Source organism: Coturnix japonica, chromosome 19 (genome assembly GCF_054131305.1).
Source record: "Coturnix japonica strain WE chromosome 19, WE-NBRP24, whole genome shotgun sequence".
NCBI classification, from domain to species: Eukaryota; Metazoa; Chordata; class Aves; order Galliformes; family Phasianidae; genus Coturnix; species Coturnix japonica.
This window is the reverse complement of record NC_140681.1, coordinates 3,889,069-3,913,269: the sequence shown is the minus strand read 5'-3', so window position 1 is coordinate 3,913,269 and position 24,201 is coordinate 3,889,069. Positions and strand designations below refer to the sequence as shown.

The window sequence follows — 24,201 nt, the reverse complement described above, 5'->3', positions numbered from 1 at the left end:
GAAGAAACTGTTAAAGCTGGTCACAGTCTGTGACATCCTTGAAATCCACAGCAGTGCTTCTTCTCAGCTGTTGCACAGTATGAAGAGATATGAAACCAAATTCATCTCTTGGAGGTGCTCCTGCCAGCGCTGGGTGGGCACTCAGGGTTTGTTTCCTCTGTCATACAGGTGGCACCATCACTGACTGCTCTGAATGCTTTTGCAGCACACAGGGACAGGGTATCACCTAGGCTGCCCTGGGGCTCCTACCGGCTCCTCTTCTCTCTCGGGTGAGATCTATGAAGTCCATCTGTGCACGACAGCGCCTGTATTTACACTCCTGGATGCGGTTCATGTCTTTGCTTACAGTTTGCCTGAGGAAAGCTTACATTTTTTTCTGGAGGAATTATAAACGTGGTGAGATGGAGCTCAATGTGCCGAGGTGGGAGCTGGGCAGGGGCAGCCCAAAGCTCCACAGTGGCTCCAGTGCCACCTCCCCATGTAGAGATGGAGATATGTTACATGGCCATATAACTCTCCTTTGTACCCACATTATCTCCCTTCCCTGGGGTCTGAGTGCCGAGCATCCGCCAGGCTGTGCGTGACAGCAACACACACGGTGCCACTTGGGGCAGAAGAACAACGCGAGTGGATGCGTGAGCGCCCTCAGCTCTTCCCTGCCACATGTGAGAGCGTTTTGTTTGGTTCTGTTTGGGCTTCTGCAGTGTTTTATCCCGTCAGTGACATTAATTACGGAGTAATTGCCTCGGTAGCGTGTAACAACTCTCCTCCTTTTTAAAACAGATCTTCACACAATGGGTAAACTTTGCTGTACGTGAGCTGTGTTTCTTGTGGCAAGAAATAACGCGCAGACAAAATAATGTTTTTCCTGTCAGAAATTCAATGGGCATCCAAAGCAAAGTGACAGGTGGTTAAATAGCTGCATTTAAAGGATGTCAAGAAGATTTTTTGGACAGGTACCAAAACCCAATGCCAGAAAGAAGGCCTAATACCATCTGCTTTGTGAGCTGAGCTGCGATTCCACGTTCGGTTTTAAGCAGTGTGGAATGCCAGATTTCTACCCTCAAGTTGTGGGTCACATCCAGCTCACCTGGGTGGGGGGTGGAACTGAGCCTGACCCGCGTGGCTGAGTGAGCATCTCCTCCAAGCAAACCCATCTCAAAGTAACGAGAAGCTTTCACACTGAATTCTGCACTGCATTACACGCAAATCCAGATGCGATGTGGATTTAATTAATCCACTTTCATTGCATTTTAATGTACACATTTGCATTGTGTTCGTTGGCAGCCGCTTTTATCCATTTGTTCAGCACTTTTATGGCCGAGATGGAACTGCTGAATCCATACATACACTTCCGTGCAGAAATGAGGAGTGAGGCTCTGAATTAAATGGCCCTCAGACGTAAACTGGGGGTGGGACTAAAATGCCAGCAGAGCATTACATAACACTGGGAAAAAAAATGGATACTGGTATTTGAGAACAACAAAAACTGCAGAGTGCTCAATTACTTTAAACATGATTTCTGTAGGCTTTTTTGCTGGTACGTCACAAATTCAGACACAGTGTTAGAAAGAGGGATGGGAGCTGGAGGACGGCTCTGAAACAAAGAGTAGAACCCATCACTGAAGTCCATTTTCCCAGCTTCCAGACCTTTGAAACTCGGATCGTTCAGGTTTAGCCTCATATTTAGAGATACTCACTGTAGAGTTTTCTCTGCTTTGTGAGGAGTTGGTGCAGCTTAAACGGGATTGCTGAGATAATCACCCAGCTCTTTCTGTCGCAGCATTAACGTTAGGCATGAAATCAGAGTTGCCATGTGTGCAGCTCCTCGTTCAGCAGCCCAGCCAAGGCAAGGACCGACCTCCTGGGCCCAGTGAGGAGTCAGCTGCAAGGAGAATGAAGAGAACAGTGTGCCTGTTCGTGGCCATGTTTTAATATCAGGCTTCGTTGTGCTGTGAGCAATGCGCCCAGCTCTGTTTGCTCTTCAGCCCTCCCCTCCTGTCCCTTTGGCTTCCGGTGCTTGGCCCAAGATTGAGGGCTTTGCTCATTTGCTGGTCCTGTTAGGGGCTGCAATGGCTCTGACCCCAGTGTCTTATCCCAATGGGCACCCAAGAGCAGGACAGCACTCAAGCTGAGCCACCCAGAGCCAAGTCCTGGCCACAGATATCCCCGTGGGCACTGTAGGTGGGCTGGGACAGCCCCACAGTTCTTCCCCTGCTGCAATGCTCCTTGCAGTTGAGCTGAGGCTGCAGATAGGGGCTGCCCAAGCAGAACATCAGCAGAGATCAACCGGGGTACAACCCAGGGCAGGAGCACACACAGCACATCCTCCTCCTCCTCCTCCTCCTCCCCACAGGAGGAAGCTCTGCACTGTCAGTCCTGAGGGGACAGGTTCTCTAGCACAGGTCTCACATCACAGGAGGAAAGAAGCTCAGACCAATGAAGGAATGGTGCAGCATTTGGAACCCGTGTGCCTCAAGGTGGTTGGAATGGGGCTGCAAGGGAAGCGGGCTGCATGTGAGGAGCAGTGCTGAGCATTCAGTGACAAAACGCATTAGTTGTTACAGGAATCAACAGAATTAATCCTGCTATGAGTGAAAAAAAGCCAATTCAGCCTTAACTGTAGTGCTGCGAGCAGTGTCTCTAAAATATATGAAAGGGAATGATTATGATAATTAATAAAGATAACAATACAGTAAAACCTTGCTAATTCATACTAATGACTCAAAGGCTGCTTACTAACTACTGAATTCTGCGGATAAACAAGCAAGAATAATGCATCATAAAATACACTTTGTGCCTTTATTTCAACGACTCTCCCTTAGTTTTCATTCTCTGTACTCCTCAATATACAGTCTCTGCTCTTGGGAGAGCTTTACAAAAACGATGGGTCCCAGAATTTGGGATGTCTGTGCGGTATCTGAGAGGAGGGGGAGGGGCAGCCCCTCCTGGGTGCGTGAAAGCACGGGGCAAGCTGTGATACACACCGTTGTGTGTCCCCATCACGCCTCTGGCCCGGGAGCAGCTTCCTGCCCGGATCAGCGCTCCACAGAAACAATACTGAACGGGAAGTCGGTTTTGTGCCCATATCGATCTTTATCCTCAAATCAATGCGAGGCTCAACGCTTGGTTTTCATTTAAACGGGAGCCACGATTTTTACATAAGCACTGATTTCCTGGAGCTGACATTCCCTCGAAACCTCCTCAGCTCGGCGGTGCATTTGCTGAGCTCGGTGCTCCAGCTGCAGAGCGGGGCTGCCCGGATTCGCTCAGGGTGCGAGTTGCACCCGTGTCTCATAGCCACGATGTTTAAAGGCGATTTCCAGCGGCGGTCCGCCGGAAAAGCGACACTTTCGGCTCTGTCCTATCTGCGTGGGCTCACACGGGAGGCTTATGGGCTCCGGGAATGGCACGGCGCTTTGCAGAGCGCTCCGTGCAGGCGCTGCTGTAGCCCTGGGCTGTTCCTCCCCAGGGAGCGGCGGTGGGACGGAGGGCTGTCAGTGCGAAGGGGCGACGTCCGTCCGGCAGCGGGGTCTGCCGAGGTGCGGGATGGGCAGCGCGGGGCCGGTGGGAGAACGAAGCGGGGCTGATGTCAGAGGCTCAGGGTGGATTTTGTGGTGGGAGGGTACGCCGAGAGTTCAGACCTGGCAGGAGCGAGCTCTCGGCTTTGGGGCCATTCCGAGCGGACCGTCGGGACGGACGGCACGGGAGCAGGAGGCGGGACGATGCGAGGAGCGGGCAGCGGGACGCCCGGCCGGGAGGAGGGCAAACCCCGCAGCACCGCCGGCGAGAGGGGATCCGCTCCCCCGGCCCCTCCCTGGTGCGGCAGCCCGGAGCCCTCCGCTCCCGCACCCCGCTCCCCGGGGCCCCGCCGTGAACAAAGCGGCCCCGTTGCGGGGCGGTGCGGAGCGGGGCGGGCCGGGGACCGCCGCCCGCCCCCCCGCCGCCGCCGCCGCCCGCCCTCTCCCCGCCCCCCGCGCCAGAGGCACCGCCGCCGCCGCAGCCGGGTCCATGCCCGCTGGAGCCCCCGCCTGCCGCCGCCCGCAGCCCCGGCATGGACGTTCGGTTTTACCCTTCCGCCCCCACCGCCGTGGGCTCCCTGCCCGGCGCTGACCCCCCCTGCTTGGGGCCGCTGGATTATTATCACTGCAACAAGGTAAGGGGGCGAGGAGCGGGCCGACCCCCCCCCCCCCCCCACCAAATCCTCCTAACCCCGGGCTCGGCTCGTCCCGCAACTTCTCGCCGGGTGGGAGGAAAAGTGCCGGCGGCGGCTGGAGGGGATCGGAAAAGTGGGCGACGGGGCCGCCCGCTTCGCCCCGCACCGCCCCGCATCGGCCCGCGGCCGCCACCCGGAGCGCTGCGGTCGGGCAGAGGCAGCGCCCGGGGCTGCGTGGAGCGCTCGGTTCGGCCGCGTTCGGAGCTGTCGGTTTGTTTTCTTCTTTTCCCTCCGGGAGTGTTTCGCCCGGAGCGGTTTACGTGCGCTTTTTCATTTGTTGTCGTTGTTGGTGGGCACTTTGTCGCCTTGTTTCGCACCCTTCGTTTGCCGGGAGATGCGGGAACGGAGCTGCTTCGGGATGCGGGGATGGGTGCGGGGGTCCGGCGCTGTCTCCCACCCTTGGGGTCCCCCCCCGCCCCGCACCACGCTCGTTGCGCGCATCGCGGTCGGCTCCCGATCCTCCATCCCCGTTCATAGCGGGGAGTGGAATTAGCGGTGCGGGGATATTTGAGAGCGCTGCGGGAGACGTAAGGAACCGCCGAGAGGAGCCGGAGGGAAAGGCGGAGACAGTCGGAGCGCGGGGATAAAGAGTTGTCCGCGCATCGCATCTGTGCGGGATCGCTGCGCTGGAGCACAGAGCTGCGGGACTCAGAGCCCTGCGGAGGGACACCTGAGGGTGGGGGGAGGGCAAAGCCCGATGTTTTGAGCTGGGAAAGTTTAAAAACGGGGACAAAACTGCAGCGGGGCCGCGGCTGGGGGATGGCAGCGGTTCGTCCCGCCGCTGTGGCACTTCGGGGCCGAACTCTTTAGGAGAGGCAGAAGGAAAACTGAGCTGCTCCCGGCTGCGGGGTATTCGGCTCTGTGTGTTGATTGCGTGTATTTAACTGGTTTCTGACGTTTGGGTTATTTGTCTCTATTTGTTAAGTTGTAGTAAACCTAAATAGCCCTCATTTATTTTGAGACGCCCCGTTCTCCAGAAAGGAAACTAATATATTTCTCCTACATCCACGTACTGTTGGTTTCATACGGTTCTCTTATCGCTGCCGCTGTTCCTAAAACGCGAACGATGCTTTTAAAACGCTCTCGAGAACCGACCCCGTTGGAGCTGGGATATGGGCGGCCAAGTGCCGACACCGACGGTCGGGGAGCGCCCCTGGGAGCTGCACCCACCCCAATCCCACTGCCTTTAGGAGCTCCAATTCGCCACGAAGTTCGGAGGTGTGAACGCGGTGCTCCCGTTCTCCGGGCCCACGATGCGGGGCCCTTCCACCCCCGGTACCCCCTGCCCCAGTGTTGGGTCACGCAGCCCTGTGCTGGAGCTCCTCGCTGCCCCGAATCTCTGGGCTGATGCCCGGATTAGCTGTGATCGATCCGCATGAGCCGCCCTATGTGTGCGCTGAGTGGCACCGCGGGGCCGGAGGGAACCGCAGGGCTGGAGCCAGGAGCTGAACTGGGAGAGCTGCGCGTGGGACACCCGGCAGGAGCACCCAAGGTACTGACCACTGCCACCAGATGCTGCTGTTGTCACTGCTACCGTGGATCTTAAGACAACCTGGGCGGGGGGAAGGAAAGGAAGCGATTTACCCTTTTCAGGGTGCTTTTTCTTTTCTGTTTCTTTTTAGTTTCCCCACCTTTTCTGAGTTACCACGTGTCACCACTGGCTTATGTGCAGCGGTGCACGTTTGTCTGCAGGGTGAGGCAGCTGGAAAGAAGGTAGAGGTGAGCTGAGCTGACTTTGTCCCCCCCTGCCCCAGTGTGAGTCCTGCAGTCCTGCAGCTGTGGCATCACCCTGCAGAGTTCCTATGGGCTGAAGGTGCCCAAGGGTGTTCTGAGACCTCATGCCCACTGCTGTGTGTGCAGTCTGAGCACATGTGCACCCTCAGAGCCATGGAAGATGCTGTATGAAACTTCAGAAAGTCCTATTCCAGTTCTAAGCCAAAACATCACTGCCTGAAAGCTTTTCTGCTTGAAAAATCTGCAAAGTGGGGTGAAGTATGGAAGTGTGGGAGTTCTCAGGCTGTACAGCATCCCAAGAGCTGGGTAAAGAGCTCTCATGGGCTCTGCTCCCCACGATGCTCCCAGAGCCCAAGTGATGCTGCAGGTGAGGCTGTCCATGAAGGGGCTTTAACCCACTGCCCTAAGTGCATCTCTTGTCCAGGCTCAGCTCTGGCTCCCAGGGGCTTTTCTGTTTGTTTTCCATCTGGGGATGCGGGGCTGATACATGCAGCCACAGCCCTGAGCATCTCAAAGTGCTTTGTACACCATCTGAACGTGGTGTTCTTGCTGGGAGGTTCCCAATCTGATCCATGCACTACAGCAAGCCACGATCTCTCTTTGCAGCTGCAAAGGTACCTACAGTGAGGCAGAATTTCCATTTTTAAATGGACGAGGGGTGTTTTAAAGGACAGTGAAATGGGGACAGTGTGTTCAACCCAGACCTCCCAAGAGACTCATATTTGCACCCTTTCTTTCTCTACCTGTATTTTTCTTGGAGAGATGCTCACCTGTAGCATGTGCTGAGGCCTGTCCTCAGTGGAGACCTGTGGTGGGAGCTGAGGGTGAGCACCCGGATGGGAGCAGGTTGAGCTCTGTGCTGACTGGGTTTGGTGAGGAGCTGTGGTGCCACCCTGGTGGCGCTGGGCTGCCCAGATCTCCATCACAGGTGACCCACTTGGAGCACCCAGACCTGCTTGAGGTTGTGATGTGTGGGGAGAGGAGGAAAACCCACACTTGGCTGGGCTGCTGCAGGCAGGACCAATGGAATGGGCTTTAGGGTTGCATTCGGTGCTGGGTTCAGCCTGGGGTGCAGAGGCAAATAGAGGAGTGTGCTGCAGCAAGTGTTACCTGTGCCAGAATGTGAGGCTGGTGTCCCAGCATTGAGCTGGGATGGGCAGGGAGGGAACCTCTGCAAATTCAGAGCTCATCTGTGGGGAGATTTGCACTTCTCTTCTGAATTTCAGTGTACATCCTTGGTGACTTCTGGCTTTTTGGTTGGCCAGGCTCAGTTAGCACAGGGCTGGACTAACACTGAGGGCAATGATTGATGGGAGGGAGGGGGGGGACCCAGCCTGCAGACACCAAATCCTTATGGAGAGCACTGCTGTGGCTCTGGGGATGCTCCAGTCCATGGGGGACTCCACAGCATAACACAGGGATGCAGGTGGGGTGAGCCCTTAACCCTGCAGCATTCCTGCAGCACAGCACATTCATGTGCCATCCCATGTCCTTCCAACAGCACCCTGCTGCTCTGCACCTCCACACACACCCTGGGCTTTTTGAGCTGAATAATGGACAAAACCTATTTAGCCGATGCACCATCAATTACGGATAATTAAAGTCCAGTGGTCACGAGATGGACATTAATCTGCACTCTGCTGTCTTCTTCACTGAAGAAGCCTTCAGCAATGGGATCCAAGCTGCTGGCAGGAGCCCGGCTTGATGGATTGAATACATTGCTGCAGAACATTCTGTTTTGTTTTGATTTTGACTGTAAATTGTAAATTGCAGCGATAAACGCAGCCCCTTTCTCACTGTTCTGGAACTGCTTTGCCATTCTGGAAGATAAAATATATTCTTTGCCTTTCTTTTATTCATTTCTAAGCCATCTCTGATGTGATGTCACATAAATCCTTCATTGGGGATGAAGGCTGACTTTTAACATGGGGCCCATTTGGTTCTCATTGGCCAGCAGCTCCTGCTGGGTTGGAAATGTGGGCACTGGGACCCCAACAGGGGCTGTTATTTTTTCCTCTACCTTTACCTTTGTGCTCATCCTGCTTGTTCATCTTTTATTTCTTGACAAAATGAGCTCGAAATGCTTTTACCAGAAGTTGGCTTCTATCTCTCAGTGTAAATGAAGCACATAATTGTGTCTTCCTAACAGCTCTACATTAAAAAACAAAACAAAACAAAAAAAAGAAGTTATTGTGCTGCTAATGTGTTTTCCTTGATGATTTCACACCCAGAGAAGCTGCGTTGTGCCATGTTCCCAATCTCTTCTTTGTTTAATTCTTCATTCCTGAACTCGGGGCAGAGCATCGGGATGGTCCCATCCTTGTTACCATTGACTCCTATATAGACATCTGAGCTCTGATGTTCCACCTTTGTGACCTTCCATACGTTTAACTGTAATTAAAGCTTATTCATGGTGCTGAGCTGCAGCAGAGAAGGGGAATCTCACGACGAAACTTAATGAAACAAGTGCTGTTATACCAAAAGAAGTGACTGGAAGCTGCGCAGAATCACTTTGTTTGCACTTAGAAGGCCAGTATTAAGTATCTTAATCCCACGCATCCCTCCTTGTACCCCCTCTCCCTTCTTCCTATTGTCTCCTTTGATGGTTTGTTCTGATGGATCCCATTGAAAAATGGCACTGGCTCCACCCTTGCCTGCCGGCAGAACCTTTGCATTATGTGGTGGAATCCCTCTCCTCTGCCATAATCTCATGCACAGTCTGTGTGAGCTCCACAGACACATTAAATCCCTTCCTGACGCAGTGTGCAGCTCTGTGGCTGGGCAGCTGTGAGCAAAGTGTTAAAGCAGGGCCCTCTGCTCACAGTGGGTACTCTGAAGGGTGATTTGGAGCCTGTGCACACTGGGGCTGCATGTGATGCTCAGGAACCTTTTGGAGGAAGGGGGATGAGCCAAGGGCTGCATTGCCAGCCTGTGTAAAAGAAAGCTTTATCCATATACACGTATATATTTTCCTGTTGGGTTAACACCCAGCCCCTTGGTCTCGTAATAGAATTTCTCCACATTTCTGGGGTGGTACCTGGTTCCCAGCTCTGTATCAGACTGTGTGGATCCCAGCAGCAGCTCCTTCCCACTGCCCTGGTGACTCAGAGTATCCACTTCCATCTGGATTCACCCACAGGCACCATTCCCTTTCTGTCTGCATGCAGCTCTGCCCCTGCTCTCCCCTTCCCAGCACACCATCCTCTGCCTTTCCTTTTGTTTGTGAGGTGCAGCCCATGCTGTGTGCCTGTGGCCAGAGCCTGAGATAAGGGCTGCTTTGTGGCTCTGCTGTTCATCCTCTACAGGAATTGCCCTTGGCCTCTGTTTCCAGATGCAGTGGCTCATGTTGGAGTATCCCAGGCTTTAGGGCTCAGCTCATCCTGAGCTCTGAGCATCCACTGCTTGAGACCTGGGTCCCTGGACTGGGGCATGCAGAGCCCTCCCAAGGCTCCTCAGAGGCTCCTTTCCTCCAAAGCCATGGGTTTTGAGGGGCACTAGTTAGTGGATATGGCGGTGATGATGGGTTGATGGTTGGGCTAGAAGATCTCTAAGATCTTGGTCTTTTCCAACCTTAATGACTGTGTAATTCTAGGATTCTGCTTTTCTACCCCCAAAGGGTTTCACTGATGGATATTCCCAACAGTTCATTCCCCAGTCTTCCCTTGGGAAGGTGTTGGGCTGTGGGGGGCTGCTGAACTGCTGTAACAGAAGGGTGCTGCTGGGGGTATGGGGTGGGTGATGGCTTGATTCCATGGCAATGTCAATTGCCAATTTAGCATGGAGACAAGCTGGGGCAGACAAAAGAAACCAACCTATGTTGGGACCAAAAGAATGGAGCTGAATGGTGGGTGCAGAAAGCACAGGGTTGTCATCCGAAGAAGGAAAAGCAGAAATGCTGCTGGGAGGAATCTGGGCTCTGCTGCTCCTGGTGGGATCCTGCTCTGTTTGCCAGCATTAAGCCCAGGCAGACGGCTTCTCCCCAATGCGTTATCTTGTCTCTAAATAGCATTCAAAGGAGAAGAAGAATGTGCTGTTAAAAATACTGAACTTAGGGGAATGGCTGGCAGCCTGCGCCGCTGATAAGCATTGTTGATTGAAGATCAAACGGCCCTTGGAAGCAGGAGGAAACCTTCCAGCAGGGCCAAGCCTGCAGCCAGACAGTGAGGTCACTGCCTTCAGCCTGTGGGTGTGGAGGGACCTGTGCTGGAGTTACACTCTGGACTCCTCCAGCCCAGACAGATGTTGGCGACGCGATGCTTTTAAACCTGATAAATCTGTTAAGGCTGAGAATAGCATTTATTAGATGCCAAGAAAGCCAGAGTCATGTTTTCATTATTAAGTGGTAAGGCTTTTTTTGTTGTTGTTGTTTTTCCTTGAGATAAAAAGTCTGCCCAGAGGGCTGCAGGTCACAGAGTGAACCAGAAACCAGGGGCATACGCTCTGTAATTAATTGACAACCTGCACCAAGGTGGCAAGTGAATTGTGGATAGTTGTCTGCTTGCTGTGGCCATGCCAAACTGTACATGTGGGAGATTGAACTGTTTCAGTTCAGTCAGACCGATGCACAGGGTTTTTTGAGAACAGTTTTAAGCAGCTTTTTCTACTGTTGGGCTTCAGAAAGGGGAGAAGTATTATCTATTTATTTATCTATCTATCTATCTATCTATCTATCTATCTATCTATCTATCTATCTATCTGTCTGTCTATTTATCCGCCTACCTATCTACCCATCTATCCATCTACCTATCTCCCTGTCTCCCTATCCATCCATCCATCCATCCATCCATCCATCCATCCATCCATCCATCCATCCATCCATCCATCCATCCACCCACCTACCTGCCTATCTACCCAACTGTCTATCCAGCTGTCTATCTAAATGTATCAGCATCAGCTTCATGCACTTGCAGCCATTGACACAGGGTCGACATGCAGTGACCTTCTGTTGGGAACAGGTAGAAAACCATGGTAGGAGTAACCATATACTACAGATAACGATTTATAGTATGGAAGTGGGGTATCAAACTTACATGAGAGCACAAATCAAACAGATATGTGTTTAAAATCATAAAATGTAGGTTGGAAGCAGCTCTGGAAGTGTATGTAAGAAATCAGCAATGGGACATGCAGCTCCTTGGAAAGCCCATTGCTGTGTTGGGGTTGGTTGGATACAGGGGTTGCATTCCTAAGCATGAGGTTCTGTACACTGTCAAAGTGAGATCACTGCAGAACTGGCAAATCCAAGGTTATCGTGGAAACATTTCTAGCTTGAGCTGTGGTTCATTTTAAGTCCTATGCAGCACTGTCCTCCAGTATGCATGTGAATCCATAAATCCAGTTCCTATTTTTCCCCTCTCTAAGTGAATTATGGGGAAAAGAATTAAGGGGAAAATGTGGATTTAACATCCTCTTGTCTTGTGGAGCTGTCTTACAACGTTGTGAAGCTCAGCTGGAGCTTCTCACTTGCTCCCAAAGCTGGAAATCATGGGCAACAATTTGAAAATGCTAAAATCTTACTTGGAGATGAGTTGAAGATCAAACTCTTGGATCTGAATCTTGTGTCATCGTGTCACAAGAGTGGAGATGGTGCCAGCTGGGAAGGGATCCCTTGCTTGGCAATGATGGTCTCAGGAGCCTGTGGCAGTGTGGCATTAGACAGGGACAGATGAAACTGGTGGCCATCGCTTTGGAGTTGGAGGAGCCGTTAGGGAGATACAGCTTCCTTTGGGTTTTGTGCTTGTTTGGAGACAAATTCAAGGCCAATCATTACTAATGGGGGTACCAGTGGATGGGGAGCTGGATGTGAGGCAGCAGTGTGCCTTCACAGCTCAGGAAGGCAACCAGATCCTGGGCTACATCCAAAGCAGCATGGCCAGCAGGGTGAGGGAGGGGATCTTGCCCCTCTGTTCTGTGCCTTGAGACCTCACTCGGAGCACTGTGTCCAGATGTGGAGTCTTTAGTGAAGGAGAGACATAGACTGGAGCATATCCAGAGGAAGGCCATAAAAATGATCCAAGGGATGGAACAACTCTCCAATGAGAACAGGCTGAGAGAGCTGGGGCTGTGCAGCCTTGAGAGAAGGCTGCGAGGTGACCTTACAGCAGCCTGTTAGTATCTAAAGTGGAACCTAAAGGTGCCTTCCTACTCTAAGGATTCTATAATTCTATGACTTTATAATTCAGCTCCATCCAGGCTGAACGAGCTTAAAAAGCCCAACGCGACGCTTGTGTGGCTGCTCGGGGCTGCCTGGCCGCTGTGATGAGCACATTGGATCCCTGCGAGAGCACTATTGAGCTCCGCAATTAGCAGCCCCGGGGCCGAGGTAGCTCAGCTGGAGCTGCTCAGACCTCACAGCCCGTTGCCCTGCGGGAGCGCATTTTCCTTTTGCTGTGGTTAAAGTGGTGCAGGCTTGACCTGCGTGCCACAACCGAAGCACGGTCCAAAGGGGTGGAGGGAGGTGAGAAAGGGAAAGCTGAATTCCCTGCTCCATAGATTCCCTCTATGGAGGATTCCCCTCTTCATCTCCGTTGCCCAAGCGTTGCTTCTGTTGCGTTGTTATGTTTCCCTTTAGCCTGGGGGCTGCTGTGAGAGGTGTCTCAGTGCTCCGCCGGATGCTTCCTTTCCCTTGCTAATACCGATTGTTCCTGCCAGAAGTCGTTTGGCAGTGTTATGTAAACCTCGAATCACACGCTAACGCCCCGAGCTGGGGCTCCTGCATGTGCGGATGGGACTGGCGCCCGCGTTGCCGTCGGGCACGTCGTGCCACGGGTCGCTTGGCACAGCACCCAGAGCCGGCAGCCCCCGGCCTCGTTATCCACGGCAATCAAAGCCAACGTCACCCTCACAGCTGATAGTTTTAGTGGGAGGCATGAAAGCACGCTGTTAGTTGCTTGGGGCTGGGATGTAAGCTTGTCGCTAAGTGTGGTACCTGCATATCAAAGCTCATTCTTGGCACTGGGGTCTCTGTTGGGTTGGCAGCAGTGTTGGTGTTCACTGTATGTGAGTGGTTTCTCGAGGATCTTTGCATCTCCACCTCTTTTTTTACCCATCACGGTCCCTGTGCTCACTACAATTAGGGCTGGAGCTCCTGAGAACCTTCATGGGGATGCTGTCCCTGCAGGGATGGATGGGATCTCTCCTCCTGTCCCAAATGGTGTGGGACCTCCATTGGAGCACACATGGCTCCCTTGGTTGTTTGCCTGGAAAATGATGCTAGCAGAGACCTTAATGAATTTCTAAGTGCTTCTTAATGTGATTTGGCAGCCAGATTGGACGGAGGGAAGGAGAGAGGGAGGGGGAGAGAGATGGAACTACCATTGCTGCATGCCCAGTCTCCTCCCCACATACTCCACTGTTTGTGAGAGATTAGAGGGAGATTAAATCCCGCAGAACTGGCAGGTGATGCTGATGGATGTTTGGAGGGGATTAGGCTAAATCCATTCCTCCTCCTGATTTAGCTCAAGATTTGAATTCATTGATAAGATTTGCCCAGGTTACATCTCTGAGACCTCCTCTGAGCTGATGACTGTGCGGAGGTGTAAGTGAAAGCAGAACCTGTCTCCAAAGCTGAAAGGCTAATGAATTAACCTTTATAAGGTTGATGAATGCTTAAGATAGCTGTACATCTATTCCTATTGCAGCATTCGATTAATCTGCAGTGCCAAGGAACTGAAGGGTGCTGGGCTGGCTCCTGGCTGGGGGCTGATGCCTGCATCCCACCACAGCATGACCAGAAGTTGTCATGGAGTTGTGTGCCCAATGAAGCCCAATGATAAGTCACAGACAGCTGGGAATACTTTAAGAACACAGTGCTTGGGAATAATTTAGAAATAATGTCACTGAAATTATGCTTTCCTAGAAAGTAGGGAGAAAGAGAGCTTGAAATGAAATATACATTAAACAGAGCCTTCTTGACTTCATTAAGAAGAGGATCTTAAGGGCAGAGATCTGCAGTTTCCTCATCGTGCTGCTGCACAGCCCAGTGTTCGCCAATGAGAATGTTGCTGTGAAGAGCAGAAAGTGAATTCACCATATGGTGGAGGAGAATATTCGATATCTTTGTGTGTGTGTGTGTATGTGGTGATGGTAGTTTGTTTAAAATAGGGTTACCTTTGCATTTGCTTTGTTAGAACAAGAAAAAGAAACACTTGCTGTGACCTCTCCATTAGAGTTCTTAAGCACTTTTTGAGCACTGCTCAGCCTCATTGGGGCTGATGTTGGAGCCAGCAGCCATGAGGATGAGTAGCACAGGTCCATGGGTGGGAAATCTGTGTTTTGGTTTAAAACTCAGTGAGGAAGAGCAGCATCTCACCCCAGCAAAGTGCTTGAAGCATTTCCATCCAGTGCTGTCATTCTCTGGGTGCTGGGATAAGGGAGCCTAGGGTTGGTCAGACCCCTTGGGAGGTACAACCCAACATGACTCACAGTGGGATGCAGGAGGGAAGCTCTCACTGCTGAGGTCCCATTGTCCACAATGGCCTCAATAGCTGTCGGTGGTGCAGGGTGGCTGCCAAACCAGCAGCACATGTGCATGCACAGCCCTGAGCTCAGGAGGCTCCTGTGCACCCAAGTCCAAGAGAGAGCTCAACTCGCTGGAGCTGCAGATGCATGCACAGCAAACCAAGGCCTCAGCAAATTTGGCACAGGTTGGCTTTCCAGCAGTATCCAGTGATGTAATATAGCAAATATTAGGAGAACAACATCTGGTAGCACTGCTGCCTACATGCTCATTGCAAACAATTTGTCAGACCTGTGTAAACGTTCAGTTTAGTAACAATGCTGCGGTAAGAGGATCGTGCAGCCAAGGCCACCTGCTTGCTTCTTTTCCTTTCCCATACAGTAACAAGGACATTTTTAGTCTGGTTTTGTTTTCAATGCAATGAGTAACACTTTGAAAGCAACTGCGAGCACTGAAAAGAGGAGTCAAGCTCTCCTTGTGCAAAGGTGTTGTCCATTTATTTTAAGCATCGCGTTGCGTTTAGCTCATTATCTCTGAACTGTAAACCAGGCGGGGGTGACCTGGATATCCTAGAGGAGGGATCAGTTCCTGGCTGGGAACAGGAGGGTCTCTGAGTGCTGCTGGGGTAGGGCTGGTGTGTGCAGGGCTGGGCTTCCCCTGCTGTGTGAAGTAGTGCCCCTTTGCAGTCCCCTCTTGTTTGCTCCAGCAGGTCTTTGGGATGGGGATGCTGTCAGCATCCCACAGCAACGTTACCCAGAGCCTGAACAGCTCAGCTACAGCTCCAGGCCTACAAGCCATCTTCTCTTTGGCACATCACCTCAATTCCTTTCCTTTCAGAAAACCAGGAGGAAAACATAGTGGAAGAGAATTTCATTCGCTTCCACACTCATCTCCTTGGGGCAACAGAGGGGGGGTAAATAGGAAAGGAGGCTGCTGGAGTGGTCACTGCTGCCTGCATGGCTGAGTCATGCACAAAGTGCAGAGCTGGGTTAAGAGCCATGTTTGCAGTGACCATTGGAACTGCATATATGTCCACTTTTATTTGGGAATAATAGGGTCTATAGAGGTAATTTCTCTGCCCTGGCTGACCCAGAGGGGAGTCCCACCCAGAAGTGGTGCCAGAACCATCCCAGGGCAGTGCCTGGAGCAGCCTGTTATGGCACAGAGCCCTCTCCGACAGCTGGAGGCTTCTGCTGTGAACCAGAAGAGAAGGCAGTTCCAGTTTTTGTGAACTTGATAGATTTGATATGAGCAGAATATATTTAAAGAATTAAATCTGGAGTCCGAGAGATGAGTGATTTTAAGGGCTCTTAGGAGATGATTGCTCATGCCTGACTTTGCATGTTGAAGCTCCGTGCTCACTGGCTAAAACACCTCCTGGCAGTGCTTGTGGGGCTGTCAGGACCCCATTGCCACTCAGGAGGGGTGGGCAGAGAGTTAGGCACAAAAAAACAGTTTGTGTCCTTGGAGATGGGGGACCTCTGGTCCCGGTGCTGCTGTAAGAGGCTCTGGTCCCACCTCTGTGCCTCCCCCTACTCAGCTTTGATGATCATAGAATGGCCTGGATTCCAAAGGAGCACAGTGCTCACCCAGTTCCAACCCCTCTGCTATGTGCAGGGTCACCAACTACCAGACCAGGCTGCCCAGAGCCACATCCAGCCTGGCCTTGAATGCCTGCAGGGATGGGGCATCCACAGCCTCCTTGGGCAACCTGTTCCAGTGCATCACCAGCTTCTGAGTGGAAAACTTCCTCCTCATATCCAACCTAAACCTCCCTTGTCACAATTTCAGATCATTCCCCCCTGTCCTATTGCTGTCCATCCTCACAAACAGCCGTTCCCCCTCCTGATGATGATGACGATGACAGATGCTGCTTTCCACCAAGTCACTTCTGGTGGTGAATTAAACCACAGCTTTTTTTTCCCCTTCTTTTTTTCCCCCAGTATTCAATGCTCTGAGCTAAATTAGAATAGAAACCTTTTCAAACCATTCCTTTAATAAAGTATTTAGTTAATAGACACTGCACAGCTCACAAAGCTTGCAGGAATCTGACACGGGGTATCATAATATTATGATATTTAACAGCAAATCCTACTGCATTATCAACTTACCTCTATAGCATGGAGGAGGCAACAGCTGAGGCATAAAAAACTAATGCTTCAGTATGACAGAGCTAAAATTGAACTTGGCAATTACCGCGTGCGTGATTCACAGCATTGTGAAGTGAAGCTACTATATAAATCAGCTCCAGTAATCATAGGGTTTAAAATTAGTCAGTCACTATTAACTCTGCCAGCGTTAGTGTGTGTTGGGGGATGATGAAAGGGAAAGGTATGGAATATCCGAAGTGCGGGTTTAAAGCAAAGGCACTCCAATGTGCTCCCAGCGGGAGGGTGTGAGGTTCACATAGGAGTAAGGTTTGGGTCCTGTGACAAAGGTCTGTGGAACATTTAATTGCACAGTGCAGTCTGATCTTTCTGAATGCTTAACATCCCTCAGAAAGCACCTTTTCATGTTCCCAAGGTTTTTGCAGTTCACAGAGGGTAAAGCGATGATTGAATTTAATTTTTTCTCCCTTACAGATTATTAGTGTTATTATTATTATTATTATTTCCAGAGCAGCACCATTCAAATTCTGTGCAGAGCTCTTCAATGCCAGGTGTAGAATAAAAGGAATCAGCAGGATCATGTTTTATAAGTGGAGATGGGGAAGTGAAAGGCTGCTCCGAAACGAGCCACCTCTCTGACTGCTGGATTTTGGCATGGGATTGGCTGGGGGGGAAAGCTAGAGAGGAATCGAGTTGTTCTGTGGGATCCTGATGGTGCACGTGTGTTTTGTAGGGGTACAGAGCTGCTGGTGTCCCTGGGTGTGAGCAGGGCCTGGGGGCAGCCCTGCTTTGTGCTGCAGCTCTGTCCCCATTCCTGTAGGTTGCATGGAGTGGTTCAGCTTCATTTTTGCAATAGAGCTGTTTTGGGCTTGGTGATGCATGGCTTGATGGACACACACTCCAAGAGCTTTCCAAAAAGGGTGGAGATGTGCTGCTGCCCTGGTCTGTCTGCAGCCACGTTCCATCCCAGCACTGGTGGCAGTGTCTTCTGCCAGCTCCAGCCAAGCACAGACATTACAGCAAAGCTCCATTCATCCTTTCTTCACTTTACCCCCTTGTGCGCTCTGCTTGTGCAGTGCAATGGATTCAGGCTCATGGCTGGGAGAAGGATGGGTAGGGTTGTCTTTTCTCTCTTTCTCCTTTCCCTCTCTCTTTTTAATGGGGAATAGGAGTGGCGTTTGTCCCCACCATGAGAACTGAAGGCTGTGAAAGTCACTGTGCACGTGGAGCCTATTTGCCATCCAACCATGTCTTGGTGTTTGGATACAGGCTCTGGTATTTGTCTCACCAGCAACAAGGCATTCCAGCATTCCATTATCAGCCAGAGATAACGCTTGCCACGTTCAGGTTAAGGATTTTGAAATATATAATTTCCAATTGTTTGATATGGGATAAATCACCTCCATTCTTTCTGCCCGTAGCTTTAAGGTTCGGGAAGAATTTATCAGTACGTTTAACACTTCCATTGAAACCCTGTTTCTGAGGTTATGGAAATGAGCTACAAATGAAAGTCACAGCTCAAGAAGCAGGAAACATGCCTGTGAGCGAGGAAAAAGCTGTCACTGGCATTGTGAAGAAAGAGAGGTATAAATAGGGCATTGGGTTAGAAAGCAGGAAATCTGCGTGCTGTGGGTTTTACTTGGAATGTCTTCTGGTGACCCCAGATAAGATTGTTAACCCTTGTCTCTGCATATGGTTGTACGTGCTCACTGATGGGTGCTGCTCCTGGCCTTTGGGATTGTGTGACTGTTTGAAAACCCAGCCGCTCCATCAATCATGAGCCTGTGGTTTTTGTGCTTAGAGAGGATCTCTCCACCAAAAAGACTGGATTTCTCAATATTTCCTGCAGAGTACAGCTTAGCCTATCTCTCCATGTGAAGGGCCCGAGCAGGACAAGCATCATTTATATGGTGCCAATGGACTTAGTGCGATTGCTGACCACTTGCACATTTGGTCATGTTTGGGAAGAGCAACTTAGAATCATAGAATGGCTTGAATTGGAAGGAACCCCAGGGGCGATCAGGGTGCTTGTTGGAATGGGAAAACCAAACGTGGAGGTTGTAACCACCAGGCAAGGTGCTGTGCTGCCTTCCCCCTGGGATGCAACCCATGAGAGGTGAAGTCCTCCCTGCTTGGAGCTGTGGGCACAGGAGCATCCCCCACCATCTGATGCTTTGCTTTAGGTGGTGATGCCTTGTACCTGGGGGAACCGCAGGGTTCACCCAGAGAGTGGTGACACACTGGAACAGGCTGCCCAAGGAGGCTGTGGATGCCCCATCCCTGCAGGCATTCAAGGCCAGGCTGGATGTGGCTCTGGGCAGCCTGGGCTGCTGGTTGGTGACCCTGCACACAGCAGGGTGTTGAAATTAGATGATCGTGGTAGTCCTTTGCAACCCAGGCCATTCTGTGATTCAATGAACCCTACAAGCCAGTTGGGACGTGGCCATGGAACAGAACCATCACTGCGGCGTATGATAGCTTAAAAATCACCACTGAGCCAAAAGCAATGCTGTGAGAAGCAGGTCTGGCCTTACTGATGCTTTTGGTTCCCAGGACTGACAGCCCTGGTGTGTGTGTAAGCTGTGGGGTTGGTGTGGGTCTTTAATAACATGACAAGTGAATCTGATAGTTCTGTTACAAGTCAAAAATTTGGCCTACAGAGTTATTTCAGGCTTGCACAGTCTAAAATTGTCCTCACAGCCTGAAATCACATCTCAGACAGAAATAATAACCTCCAGTCTCTCTGATCCCAGCGTGCTCCATAACAAATAAATGGTGCCTTCCCCGAGGTGTCATCCCAGCTGCTTTCCAGGAGTGCAGAAGATGTGGGGATCAGACAATTTCCACACCGCTCAGCTCCATAAATATCAGTCTAAGTAATTTTGTCGAGTACTGCCCACCTGGGCAGGGGGCATTGATGAGCCGCTGCTCTGAATCTTTCAGAGGAAAGCAGGAGTGATTGCCCACACTTCTTTCTCTTTGGTGTCTCTCATCTCGCCTCGCTCTGAATCCTGGTGCTTTCAGCAGGAGGCTCTGAGTGCCAAACCAGCTCAGTGCAGACTCTGACTGCTGCCTTTGACTCGTGATTCCACAAGCTGAGCCTTGCCAAGGAAGGCTTTCACTGCTTGCAACCCCCTTTGCAGAACTCATAATTGCAATTGCTGGGCTCAGAGCAGTCACACCCCCTTCATCAGCAAGCAAAATAAAGCAGAATTTGTCTCGTATCCCTCCGAAGCATGCAAACATGTGCTCTGTGGGCTGTGCTGCAGCGTGGCTCTTCTGCTAGTGCAGGTTGTTTTGTTTCCTGTGGTGTCTGCGTTGCTGCCGAGGCAGTTCCACGAACCTCCTGTTTCTCCCAGGGCTGTTTGCATGGCAGGTGTTTGCTGTGATAAAATATTGACAGGGAGGAGGAAGGAAGGCTCCGTTCTCTGGCTGTCTTGCTCTTTCTCTCTCCCTCTCTCATTATTTTTCAGACTAGAGGTATGAAAAAAAGGCCGCGTTTTGATTGAAAATGAATGGAGGCTAAGATGTAAAACCCTGTGAGCTTATAGAATATGAACCAACTGTGGTTTGGTGCACGGTTGGGTAATTCTGCCTCTGCTGGGTGCTGCCAGGTCTGCTTGATCATGGAAGGAAGTGCAGGGCTGTGTGATGCCCAGGAAACGTGTTTGGCATGGGGCAGCCCCTACATACATGACATACATATATAACAGCTGTGTGCTGGAGGCCTGGATGTCCCTGCAGCCAGGTGAGCACAGCAGTGTCTGTCACTGTGCTGCCCCATTGATGCTATGGGTCTTCAGGGTGCCCCAAAATGCAGCACTGTTCCTTGCTGGCATCATGAAATGGTAAGAGAAGTGGTGAAGATATACTGAAGGGAGGTTTGAGTGGCTGGAGCAAGAAGCCACGTTTCATTTCAGACTCATTCACTTCAGTCTTCATTTCAGACTTGTGTTTTTACAAGGTGATTCTGTATTCAGCAGAGACTATTTAGCACGAGCCCATAAGCTGCAAGTAAGAGTAATTCTCCCCTTGGTGGCCAGTTAAATGTGGATGATGTGACTGCCTGGCTAAGCTGGTATGTGGGCTTTGAGAGTAAATCTTAGAGCAGAAGAGGAGGAAAATCCAAACCTGCAATAGGAAAAATGGGAGTTAAGTATTTTTTTCAATATTGAATTATGGTAACAAGGCGATACTCTTCACCTTTTGCCCTGCTACAAGCACAGAGCTCGTTGAGAAATGGCTTAGCAGCTTTTGCTGATTCACGACAGCAGTATTCTGGTTGCGGTTGGCCTTACAAGAAGACTTGATTCTGCATAGCTTTGCACAGCCCTTAAGAGGCAGCACCATGATGCCAGAGTCATGGGACACGGATTAAAACTGCCTAAGTCCTGTATAAACCTTTGATTCCAGCACCGCCAACAACTGAAGGAGAAATGCCACTTGTTTTCATACTTCTGACACTTGCTTGTGGTTTTTGCCTTGGCCTTCTTCTGGTGAGGATGTGCTCGGGGTGACTCATGACTCATGGCTGGCACTGAACCATGCTTGGGCTGCTGAAAGTGGTGCTGGGCTGAAGCTTCCGCTCCATCTCTGCACCCATCGTGAGTTGCTGGGGCAGCACAGAGCCCACCTCAGTGGTGCAAACACAGCACGGTGTCTTCTCCATCCTGTGCTCCTGTTGGAGGCCAGGTGCACCCCTTCTGCTGTCTCCATTTGCCTTCACTCTTAGGAGATTCTGGCCAGATTCTCATTGGCATCTCATTACAAAGAAACGTATCTACGTGTTATCAGATGAATGGGAGAATGCTTCTGATAAGAATACAAAGTCCTCAGATAAGATTCTCCTGAATTATGGGGCCCGTCTGCAAGCAGCTTATTCTTCAAGGCTTTCAACCACAGCTCTCACAGTACAAAACCGAAAGTCCTTTTGCATCAGAGCAGCAGCAGATGTCAGCTGAAGGACACGCTGCGTTGCAGGCAGTTGTGTGCCAGGAGTGTGGGCCAAGTCTGTAATTGTGAATGAGGCTCCTGTGTGACTGATTCTTCTGTCTGCTCCCAAACTGTGCGCTGCTGCTGCTGCTGTGTTTTGCTGAATGTGTTTGCCTGGAGGCATTGTTTAAGAAGTAGCTTTATGTGCCCAAATCCCAACCTGTTGGATGCTTGCAAGCAGTTTGATTTGGATATTTCGTGCTTTTCTTGTGACTGCTGTGCAGCTGAATAAATGAATGCTCACTTCTTTGAATGCTTGCAAGAAGCAGCTCGGAGCCAACATGCTGCTCTGCATCCTGAGGGCAGTCCTGAACTACACCAGGAGACATGACAGCAGAGTCACTTCCTGGAAAGAAGAAAAGAGTTGCTTTTAATAAAAGTCTTGCGGGGTGCCTTTTGTTTTTTATTCATATTTATTTGTTCAGGTTCCTGCTGCAGCTCACCACTTCTGCAGTCGTTGCTGGCTTCTGCTCAGAGGTGTGTGCTGCTGCACTGAGACCTGTCTCTGGTCAACCCAGCTCCCATTGCTTTGCTTGCAGACTGCTCCTCCTCTGAGCCAGCAGCTGGCTCTGTTTCAGAGCTACCTGTACCTTCCTTCTCTTCCTGGCAGTTGCACATCTGAATTCCTGGCAGCCCTCTGACATGTCCAGGTATTAGCCCTGCTATGTGCCCTGTGCTGTGCTCTGCAGCAGTTTCTGTCCTTTAGGCTGGAGAGGCGTTGCCTGCAGAGGGAAGAGGGGGCTGCTTTCTTTGCAGGGAGCATCCCTCCATCCTGCACCCCCAAAGCACTGGAAGTTGCCTCGTGCAGATTGCTGTCCTGGAGAGCACAACGAGCAGAACTCCAGATCGGATCAGAAGGGGCAGTGAATTTCCAATCAGAGGATCTGAGGGTTTAAAAGACAATTATTTATCTTTTGTATACCTCTCTGTATGGCACGTGGCTCAGGACCAGCATTTGGGTGGAAAGTCCTTTGGTTTAGGCCTTTCCATGTGGCACAAGGATTTTTGGCAGGGATGCTGTTAATTTAGCAAGCCTTTCACGGGACTGCAGCCCTGCGATCAGTATCAATGTGACTTCATCCCCTCAGGCTGGCAGAGCAGCATCCACACTGGGGGGTGTTAGCAGAGGTAATGCATCCGTTTCCAAGAGGTGATGAAGAAACTGAGGAACCAACCTGGCAAGCGTGAGGGCTCTGGCACTTTGGGTTTTGTTTCAGGTGAGCTGGTGGCACGAGCCAGTCGGGTGGGTGAAGTGAGCTGGGCTGTATCTTGGTTAGCAAAGCTTACAAAGAGCAAACACATTGCTTATTTATGCAGCCCAGATCCTGGTGTGTGACGGGGTGCCGCACAAAAGCTAAGCTGACAGTAATTAGAACAGATCCCCGCTCAGTGACCCAGAGAAAAGTGAGCACTCGGGGAGATAATCATGGGTGAGAGAGGCAACACTAACCAGAAAATGGTGACTGTTACAATTTGAATGAGAAAATAAGCTCTTAAAGCAAGCTGGCTCCTGGAAATCCCATTAGCGCTGACAAATACCCAGCTCCGGGCTTCTGAAAACACTGTGGTGAACATCTGCTCAGGTAAATAAAGAATCCAGTTTCTGTTTGAAGGTGCTGCAGGCTCCTCTGCTGGAGGTGGGTCTGTAATATCAGCTGCCTGTTGGAATGGCTCGCTGTCGTCTTAGTGTTTGAATCATGATGCTCTGTGTGGTCAGGGCAGCACCTGCAGCCATGCTGAGCCCATGGCAAGGCATTAAGGCTGGTGCATTGCCAAGGGCTTGGAGCCCTCTAAAAAGAGCAAAGTTTGGTAAATTCAAGTCTGTGCTTGCTGCTGGATCCAGTGATTTCTGACCAGGTTTGAAACCTGAGTGAATGTTGGTCCTCTGATGTTTCTTGGGATGGTTTTGAACTCATTTGTTGGTTTTTAATTAGGATGTTCAGCTCATGAGATGATCTCGGAGACTCTGCTCTGATTGTGGAGGAGCTGACTCCATTCAACACTGTGTTGTAGGCACCCAGCACAAATAATTTATAGCTGTAAAAATAGCTCTGAGAAGGAGCGTGGAAGGTCGGGCTGCCTTTGGGTCTGCCAGTCCTGGCATCTGGTTGGCTCCAAGGATAACTGGATCTGTGTGCTGGAGACTGGGCTTCTTTAGGTGTGGATGAGTGCTCGTTTGTGTCTGGAGCCTTGCATCTTGCATCCATGGTTTAGTACACCTCTGTGGGAGCTATAAAGGATAAAGCTTGGCAGTGCTATGGCTGAAAATGATGACAATTTGGTCTCAGTGGCTTCCTTGTCTGGAGAACAAAGCTGTGGAATGAGTGGAGAGGCATTGCCTGACTGCAGGAGAAGATGGCGGATTGGTACAAGCGAATGGGAAGGACATCACTTAAGGCTGAGTGGGATGCTCCTCCTGGGCTTAATTCATCTATGAGACCATTGACGAGTAAAGGAAAACAGCATCATGCTGGAAGCACAGCATTTTTTGTCCCCGCACGGGCAGCTTTTGTCCCCACAATGTTTATGATTCCTGTGGGAGAGGACGGTTCCACGTCTCGGCTGACACTTCTCCCAGCAGCTGGAACAGGTTGGACTGGGGCAGGGAAATGAAGCCAGGCATCAGAAGCCATGTCATCAAGTTGAAAAGGACTGCAGTGGAAAGATACAACTTGGGCTGCGTTTTTGGGACC

At 50.9% G+C, this 24,201-nt stretch overlaps 1 protein-coding gene across 6 annotated transcripts in view; it reads left to right on the top strand.

The window, feature by feature from the left end:
• The first annotated feature begins 3,978 nt into the window (after nt 1–3,978).
• The window catches only part of TOX2 (TOX high mobility group box family member 2), a 101,037-nt gene continuing 80,814 nt past the window's right edge, over nt 3,979–24,201 (top strand). For 4 of the 6 annotated variants that reach the window (XM_085519528.1, XM_085519527.1, XM_015881385.2 and 1 more), the window contains exon 1: nt 3,979–4,156. In XM_085519528.1, coding sequence (XP_085375654.1) covers nt 4,055–4,156 — 102 coding nt within the window. In that variant the 5' untranslated portion in view covers nt 3,979–4,054. Of the gene's footprint in view, nt 4,157–5,322; nt 5,709–24,201 lie in introns of those variants that run through there. The other 2 variants (XM_085519525.1, XM_085519524.1) reach the window with 1 other exon arrangement.